Source organism: Camelina sativa, chromosome 20 (assembly GCF_030686135.1).
Source record: "Camelina sativa cultivar CO46 ecotype springtype chromosome 20, ASM3068613v1".
Lineage (NCBI taxonomy): Eukaryota > Viridiplantae > Streptophyta > Magnoliopsida > Brassicales > Brassicaceae > Camelina > Camelina sativa.
Window position 1 is genome coordinate 3,805,851 of NC_141899.1, and position 9,528 is coordinate 3,815,378.

The 9,528-nt window shown below is 34.2% G+C and overlaps 2 protein-coding genes across 2 annotated transcripts; both read left to right on the plus strand.

The window, feature by feature from the left end:
* The first annotated feature begins 140 nt into the window (after window positions 1-140).
* LOC104769190 (cytochrome P450 78A7-like) lies at window positions 141-2,396 on the plus strand. Its single transcript, XM_087505272.1, has 2 exons — window positions 141-1,440; window positions 1,576-2,396. Exons 1-2 carry the CDS (start codon window positions 268-270, stop codon window positions 2,188-2,190), a joined length of 1,788 nt encoding a protein of 595 aa, XP_087361398.1. The 5' UTR covers window positions 141-267; the 3' UTR covers window positions 2,191-2,396.
* Window positions 2,397-7,947: 5,551 nt separating this feature from the next.
* LOC104769192 (elicitor peptide 4) lies at window positions 7,948-9,272 on the plus strand. The gene is made up of 2 exons (XM_010493343.3): window positions 7,948-8,139; window positions 9,052-9,272. The coding sequence occupies exons 1-2, from the start codon at window positions 8,014-8,016 to the stop codon at window positions 9,181-9,183; spliced, it is 258 nt and encodes an 85-aa protein (XP_010491645.2). The 5' UTR covers window positions 7,948-8,013; the 3' UTR covers window positions 9,184-9,272.
* Window positions 9,273-9,528: the final 256 nt, after the last annotated feature.

The window sequence follows — 9,528 nt, forward strand, 5'->3', positions numbered from 1 at the left end:
ATTATCATAACGCCCTCTCTCTCACACACATATCTTTCATTTCATCCAACGCCAAACTAATTCATGCGACTCACCTCCTCCCTCCACGTGATTCTCTCCCAATTTTTAACCTTATATACCATTTTCTCCATATATACTATAATTTTAAATTTTACATCAACATTACTTATAAATATAATCATTTCAAAACTGACGTCTCTCTCTTCCCATGCATTACGCATTTAATTAACGCTTCCAAAAAATGCATGTGGGTATATATATATAGACATGCCTTTACCTTCAACTTCTCCATTGTTCCTCTTCAAGTACTTTAATTTTCTCTTTAAGAAAGAAAGAAAAAAAAAAGTACTTACCTTCTCATATAAAGTTTTTGCTATATTCTACAACTTTTGTTATTACTTTTGGTTCGTACGTAAAAAAAGGTACATCCACAAAAAAAAAAACATGGAGTTGATGAAATTGGCTTCAAAAGAAACGAGCTACTGGATGATCGCACTACCTGCCGTTTTTGGATCCCAAAACCTACATGATGTCTCCGTCCTCGGCTATATCTTCCTCGCCCTTGTTTCTCTTTCCATACTAACTTGGGCTCTCGCCGGAGGTGGTGGCGGCGCATGGAAGAACGGCCGTAACCGGTTGGGTCGTGTCGCGATCCCGGGTCCTCGGGGCATACCAGTATTCGGCAGTCTTTTCACTCTCAGCCACGGCTTGGCTCATCGGACGTTAGCCGCCATGGCTTGGAACCGAGCCAACACTGAGATTATGGCTTTCAGCCTCGGTTCGACGCCGGTTATCGTGGCTTCTGAGCCGAATACGGCTCGCGAGATCCTGATGTCGCCTTACTTTGCGGACCGGCCGATTAAGCAGTCGGCTAAGAGCCTAATGTTCAGCCGAGCCATAGGTTTTGCACCAAACGGGGCTTACTGGCGGACGTTAAGAAGGATCGCATCGACTCACCTATTCGCTCCTCGGCGTATCTTAGCACACGAAGCTGGGCGCCAGCTAGACTGCGCTGAAATGGTGAAAGCTGTGTCAGCGGAGCAAAACGGCGCTGGATCAGTCGTTTTAAGGAAACACTTGCAACTAGCGTCCTTGAACAACATCATGGGGAGTGTTTTTGGGAGAAGATACGACCCCCTGGCTCAGAAAGATGATCTTGATGAGCTTACATCAATGGTTAGAGAAGGGTTCGAGCTCTTGGGTGCATTTAATTGGTCCGATCATCTTCCATGGCTCGGTTATTTCTACGACTCTATTCGTTTAAACCAACGTTGCTCAGATCTTGTTCCTCGAATCAGAACCCTCGTTAAGAGTATCATTGACGAACACCGAGTCAGTACCTTGGAGAAGAAAAAAGACATTGGAGATTTTGTTGATGTCTTGTTGTCTTTAGACGGCGATGAGAAGCTCCAAGAAGATGACATGATCGCCGTTTTATGGGTAAGTTCGTATGAAATTGAAATAATAGTCACACTAAATTTAACGGTATATATGTAACGGTCTAGTTGTAATGTTTTTTTTGCATTTATTGGTGCTTATTTTTAATTTTCCTTTTTTTTTTAATGTAATTTCTAGGAGATGATCTTTCGAGGAACAGATACAACAGCGTTATTAACAGAGTGGATCATGGCTGAGCTTGTACTAAACCCTAACATTCAAACCAAGTTGAGGGACGAGATCGTAACGGCTGTGAGCGATAGCGCCGACGGCGACGTTGCAGATGCTGTCCTAGCAAAACTCCCATACCTGAACGCAGTAGTGAAGGAAACTCTAAGGTTGCATCCTCCTGGACCTCTGCTTTCGTGGGCTCGTCTTTCAACGTCAGACGTCCAGCTCAGCAACGGCATGGTGATTCCGAAGGGAACTACTGCAATGGTCAACATGTGGGCCATTACTCACGACCAGGCGGTATGGTCCGACCCGCTAAAGTTCGACCCAGAGAGGTTCACCGGGATTGCTGACGTGGATATTCGTGGTGGGGACTTAAGGCTTGCGCCGTTCGGAGCCGGTAGGAGGGTGTGTCCGGGGAAGAACATGGGGTTAGCTACTGTGACTCGGTGGGTGGCTGAGTTGGTGCGCCGGTTCGAGTGGGGTCAGGACCAGACCGAGCCAGTTGATCTTGGTGAGGTCTTGAAGCTTTCTTGTGAGATGGAGCATCCGTTACGTGCCGTTGTAGCGGAAATATTTTAAGTTATAAAAAAACAAACAAAAAAGTTCTTTAGGGTTTTGACTTTTGTCAATGTTTTTCCTTTTCCGTTTTTGTTTTTGTTTTTGTCGAGAGGTATGGATTGCAGATTGCTTGCCGTTTTTTTGTATTCGATCGAGAGTTGAAAAAGAAAAAAAAAATATTAGTAGTTATTTAATATCAATGTACCATTATCTTTAGTGGGTCGAAATGAATTGAGTAAAACTAATGGCTAAGACGATATCAATATTGGTCTTTTGAACTGCTATGACTTTATACTACCCGCACGTACCTATTTACGTATTTTCTAAAAATATCGAAATATTTGCACTTGTTTTCTTGCGAAAATGAGATATTTTGGAATCAATATAGAAACAAACCGGATGGGACGTGGACAAAACACTGAGAGGGTTGTGCTATAATTATGATGAATTGGACGATCTAAATCAATTTGGTGCGTCTACTCGGTGATTTCTATCCAAAGATATGTTGTCATTTTGTAATAATGGAGGAGAAAGAGGCAATACAAATGATATCATGTGGTCATTAATGTATATAAATTATATATTTATGAAACTAGCTTGTATTGTCATAGTCATTAAGTCTACAACAATTTTTCTTCCGTCGTTAACTCGTTATGGCTAAGTTAATTATGCATGTTCAACCTTTATTTCCAACTTAAAAACATAAATACCAAATAAAAGCGGTGGAGAACAAGGTGACAAACCTACAAATTGACTAAAAGAATCCGACTCAAACTTTTAACTAACAACTCGATCGGTAACGAACGAGGAATAAAATTAGAGTTAAAGATAAAAAGAGTGTGAAGCTGCCTTAAAGAGCAGAAAAAACACACGCCCATTTGATAAAAATAATGAATAATAGATCTATATTTTGTAATTGATTAGAGAGAAACCATTGAACACATCACATAGAACAAGAGCAATAGCAATGGAATCACGTTTCTGATGGATCAGGGATGGCGCCACACACACACACGTATTTTTTGGTGTGTTTGATCTGTCGGTGGAAAATAATTTGGAAGTGAAAATCAATGAACTAATATAACTTTTTCATGCTAAGACAAAATCTGTTAACTTTGCTGGACAAAAATAAATAGGCCCGTAGTAAGCTATGATGGTGGTGAAGGATTCCAGAGACGGTGACGTTGCGTTTATTTCTCTAATGAATAGATATTTACATGACATAATATTTTGGTATTAGATTTTGTTGTCGAGTAGATTTATCAATCAAAACATAGACTACTATTATAATATCACAAAGTTTTTAAAATAGTTATGACAACAACATCCGCAAATTAACTCTAGGATTTACTTACAAAAGCAAATTAAAAGGTTACGAGACTAACGAAAAAGAGTAATTTCGATTAATCCATTTTGAGGTCTAGACTATTCACCCCACGAAAAAAATCATAGTGAACATACATGGCCAGATATATTAATGTTACAAGTACTATTGGGTTAAAGTTACAAGTATATGACAGGAAAAAGGAAAAAATGAAAATAAAAAGCAGAGAAGTAAATTATGGAGGTAGAGGAGAAGTCATAGGTTTCGTCGCTGATCTACTCTTGTATTCCTAAAATTAAAGACACCGAAACCTGTGCATGGAGTCGTATCTCTGAAACTCGGCTCGTGTCTTTGTCTCTTCACTATTCAATTTTCAGACACTGACTTCTCACTGCTTCAAAGTTAGTGGCTGGGGGCAGCCGACAATTCTTCAGGTGACATTGACCCATACCACCCCCTCCTATTTATTATCCTTTTTCCTATTTAATGTTTACACTTTCGTAGTTATATATTTAAAATATGTAAACTTAACAACAAGTTGATATGGTCCGAAAGGGCGTGGGTTCAAATCCCACTGTCAACATTTCCTTTTCCGATTTTTTGGGTTTAACGATAAGTTCGGCCCCATTTCAATTTTCGAAGCCGTATGTCATCGGCCCAAATAAATTAGGCCCAATAATCTATTAAACTAACTAATTACTACTATTTTAGTCTATTATTAATTACTGTTACTATATATTACGGACTTGTCGGTTTGGCTCATGTTCTCTCGGACTTGAGAGTTTGGATGGTTCGTATGCAAACCACCCGGAGGTTTGGTTGTACGCGTTTTTTAGGCATTCATTTGACCAACATGTGTTCTCTCTCTATTTGTTTTTGCATTAAGATTTGTTTTCGCCAAATATTTTATTTATAGTGCGTTAATGAATTTTGTCCACCTTTTGAAAAGGTTTGTCCCAAAAGATTAATTATAGTAAAGGTCACCATCCCACGTGTTTCGCTTGTGCTAAATTCATTTTTTTTTTCATCAACCTATATATGTATATGGATAAAATGAAGACTCTAGAAAGTCACCAATAATGCATTGGAAAGTTTTGGAAATTTGACAAGAGTGAAGAATACATTGAAAAGCTTTATGAAAGTATTTTAAATTCTGTCTAATTGCTACTGTAGTTATTTAATTTCATATTCGTGATATATCAATCTTATACATCGTTGTCAAACCATTGTAGACTTGTAGTACGTTTACAACTGCAACTCAAATCATTTCAACCAACCGAACTCTAATTATGTAACTGCAGCTATTAACAATATCTGGTTTTATTTCATTGACTTAAAACTTAAATTATAAACATATACAAGATGTTCTTTTTTTGAACGACCATAATAATTTACTCGGCGTATATATACAACCTATTATTCCCCTTAGCAAAGCATATCTGTCGTATCTTATTGTTATATGTTACACTATAAACATATCATCCCTAATTATTGTCTTAAATAGTCAAATTATGCATTTGTAACATGTGTGTCAATATACATTCATACACGCATGTGTTTGCCTTTCTACATGCTCTTTTTAATCATCCGTCCCTGTACGTATTGATGACTCATGAGAAAACTGAAAAATAGTTTGATGATAAAACCATAGACTTTTTATCGAATTATGATAATTTAATGTTATTATATTTCTTTTTTTTAATCAGTATTATGGATTGTTCTCACGTATCAAGTTTGGATTTGGTTTATGTATGATGATGATCCTGACAGACGAGTATAAGGTCAATTTCAATACTTTTCTTCCACAAGTACATAAACAAATCACAAACGGGAACCATGCAAAATAAGAATAGATGCGACCGATGAGCTGTTACAATCAGAGTAATATATTGAACTACCATGTATTATAACAATGTAGCGTAGTTAATTGCTGTAAGTTGACTAAGAACAAATGATGAGTGACTTTTGAACTCTATTAAATGACCCAATTTGTCTCTTGTAATTTGGAAAACAAAAGAAGAAGAAGAAGAGATGGAGGGAGAGGGAAGAAGAGAAAATGGAGATTGCTCTTATCTCTGCATCCCTTTTAGTTTCATCCACGATATCTTCCGATCGCTTCTCGTCAGGTTTCACATTCTAGGAACTACTCCTGACAGTGATAACTTTCCGGTGAGTAATTTACTACTATCTATATGAGTTTATCACTCTGTGTAATTCTTAGCTAAAATATACGAAAAGTTTCGGATCACTTCTATCGAAAGCAACTGTAATTATATAAAAAAATACCAGTTAAGTCATTGTATTTATTATACTTGAATATGTCTCATCTTCTGTTTAACATGAAATTCATATATCCTCCTATAGCATGTTCAAATAATGATTAAAATCCGGCCGAGTTAGAAAGCATAAAATGACAGTTCGGAGTTTCTCATGATTTTAATCATAAACTTTATCTTTCCTTATTTACAACTATACATGCTTGTGAAATTTTGAACAATTCTTAGCCTAATGATATGTTCTTCTCTTCATATATAATTAATATTCAGATGGATATATACTAGGATACTATAATATATGCATGGTATTTGGTACATGTGAAAAGAATATGGTACCGTAAATGGTTTCTTGAGCTTATTCACATCTTTCTAATGGCTAATTGTGTAAATATATATAATAATAATGGTCGTGAAGATATCACAAGAAGAAGAGGAAGAGACAGAGGTTTTGAGTGTGACTTCGAGGGGTAAGCAGCAAACGAGTACCGGGAGGCGTGGAGGTACCAACTAGTCGCATTCCTAGTTTCTTCTTCTTCCACGTACGTGTCTTCATTTCAACAAAAGTCAACTTCAACTTCAAGTTGTTAATATATATGTTCAGACTTCGGAGAAAGTCCTTTTAATTTACTTTACATTCTCTTCTAATGCGTAATGTATATTGTTATAAATATGTATTTTCTTTTGCGTGAACCATGTGATCCTTGACTGTGTACAATTCTGTTTGTAAAATATGAAAAGATGAACCAAAATTCTATGATATATGAATGTTGTAATAATAAAATATTTTCATGTGTTAATATTTCTACGAATTAAAATATGCAACTTCTTTTAATATATTATTAGATTAGATTAGGACTCGTGCTAGAGCACGGGTTGAAATTTATTTTATTTTTATTGCACTTTTTATATAAAATATAATTTATATGATTGTTTAAAAAAAAATTGGACAATATGTGGTTGTCTGTAACTGTACCCGTGCATCTACACGGTTAAAACTCGTGATTAAAATCAACCCGTGTTCTAGTATCTTGGTGACTGAAAATTTATATCTCAATGATTTTTCAATTCTCTTTTGTGAGAACTTTCTTAAATTTCGTAACATCCTCCTTTTTCATTTCTACTTGGATTTTGTTATTCTATAAAAAGAAGTATAATCAGAAATTACTTTTAATCCGCGGAAGAGTGGTTAAGTTTTGAGATTTTGTTACCTATATATGGTTAACTAAATATTCTTTGGAGATTTAATGATCCTTTTTAAGAGAATCTTAAATTAAGATTTAATTAATATTTACAATCTATATAACTTATAACTTATCAAATATCAAATAATTAATTTTATAACTCATATTATATAGTTTACAAAAAAAAGTGGTGCACTTCCATTTTATTATATAGGAGATATGCAACGTAGTATGATTAAGAAACGGTGTGAATTGACGACGACCAATTTCCAAGTATTGTTGTTGCTGATAACGGACTTTTATAGCTTGAGTCAAAGTATCTATTTTTGTAGGTTAAATACACACATTCGTTTTGGAATCATATGTCGTAATTTGTTGAAACAGATGGAGTATAATACTATAAGTATATTAAATTTTTAGAGAATATATAATAGGAACATATATTGTATATCATCCAATAAATTTATTTCTTAATTTCAACTATATTTTCGATAATTCTCCAAACAATATATATTATTTACACTAAAAGAAATCAAGATTGAGAAAAGTTACATTTAAATATTTATTCTTATAATTTAGTATAGACATATGGTTACAAAATTTGGTAAATCTTCTCACATCCATTTCCATCATATATTGATCTAATCGATCATAGATTAGTCCGAATAATAACATATGTTCAACAAGTGCAAATAAGTACAGTATTGCTCAAATAATAACAAAAATACAAAGATAATGACCTTTATTAATGTAAGTAGAGCACATGACTTGAGTATATATAAACATCGGAAAACAGAAATAGATAAATTTTGCAGGAATAAAACAAAAATTAATAATACTCTATTTATAGGAACATGCACTAATACGAAAAGACGCGCCAAGAGAGCTGTTGCTATTGGACTAAGTTAGGTAGATAGGTTCGTATAACCATCTTATAATATTGTAATTTATAGTGTAACGACGGATATGAGCTAATATATATTTTAAACTCAAGTCACTTACTCTCTCAGTTATTAGCTACCTATTTCTCATCACGAAGCAGAATTAAAAAGAAGAGAAGAAGATGGAGAGAGAAGGAGGAGGAGTTTCTTATTATCTTTGGATCCCTTTTACGTTCATTCACCAAACTTTCCGATCTCTCTTACTCAAGCTTTTTGGTCTGCCATCTCCTTATGATCGTCGTTTGCCGGTAAGTAATTAATTTCTGTAAGAACATGAAACGACCATTATATTAAATTAATGTTTCATATCTTTTGTGAGCATTCATGCGATTAGATCTCGTCGTCTTTGAACATAAGATTCCTAGTACAACATATTGCCTCAAAAGCTACGATTTTTTTTTCTTTTTCTTCAACATATATATATTATGAGTTTTTTTTTTATAGTCAGTTAGTTTTTCCTTTTTAGAAGCAATATTGGGATGAACTTTAGTTTAGATTGTGGCTAGCTAGTGTGTACTATTAATGAAAATTGGTTGCAAAGATTTTGAATGCGACTTTTCTTGTTGGTTTGTTGTGGTTGTATTAGATTTTGTAGGTTTCCCAGTTCAAATCTATTAGTAATGGATTTTATAATGGAAACCACATATATCAAGTTTGATGGATTTCATAATAAATGTCAACTATAAGTTGATCTGTAATGCTCTTTGTATATTTTACTCTATACCATGTTTTTAATATGGAGTTTCTAGTTAAAATATTATGATATAGTAAATTAAAATAATTTTCTTGGCTTAGCAAAACAACAAAAAGCTTCAACTGTTAGTGATATTTACTATAGTTTCTGAAGGATTTTATGAAAGTTAACGTGATTGATGAAACTGTTAGCAAATCATTCACTAGTGACCCCAAAGTTATATAATTAGACCTTAAATAAGTATTATAAAACTGTAGAGAACTACATGAGGTTTTAGGTGGACAATATAATGAAAAACAAATCTAAAATATAAATTTTAATTATTTGATGTCGACACCTCATAAAGAATAGATTATCTTCAATTCTTGTGCTGACACATCACTCCCATTAACTTCTATTTTTCTTGTATCTGCTTTTGTTTTATACTATATCATAAAGAATGACAAATCTTTTTGAAAATATAAAGGAGGAGAATGAAGTTGAAGTTGAAGTTGAAGTTGAGGTTGTGGAAGTGTCGTCGAGGGCATACGCGAAACCAAAGAAAGTAGTGCAGAAGTCGAGAGATGTTAGTTCCGGCAAGCCTGGACGTAAAAACTAAAAAAGTGTCAATTACAAGAACAAGCCTTTCTAGTTTGTTTTTTTAATTACTTCGTTATTAAATTTGATGGAGGCATTCTTCTTTGTCTTTACAGTTAGTAATGTGTTGTATAATTTAATACTTGTGTTATATCATTCCAGAAGATTGTACTAGTCCTTTATTTTTCGTAAGACAAACAGATTTTAAAAAATCATATCGTCTTTTCAAGAAAAGCCAAATACATGAACCTGTTATATAACGATCAATTCGATCTCATACCTCGAAAATGTATAACCAAATACCTTATCACAAAAACAAAAAAAGATAGATAAAGCAAATCAAATAATTTAATTTGGTTAAAATAAG

Bases quoted from the DNA above. Each gene is read 5' to 3' on its own strand.
- LOC104769190 (XM_087505272.1), top strand. From the start codon at position 268: ATGCCTTTACCTTCAACTTCTCCATTGTTCCTCTTCAAGTACTTTAAT. The intron at 1,441-1,575 runs GTAAGTTCGTAT...TGTAATTTCTAG, and splicing joins ACATGATCGCCGTTTTATGG to GAGATGATCTTTCGAGGAAC.
- LOC104769192 (XM_010493343.3), top strand. From the start codon at position 8,014: ATGGAGAGAGAAGGAGGAGGAGTTTCTTATTATCTTTGGATCCCTTTT. The intron at 8,140-9,051 runs GTAAGTAATTAA...GAAAATATAAAG, and splicing joins CTTATGATCGTCGTTTGCCG to GAGGAGAATGAAGTTGAAGT.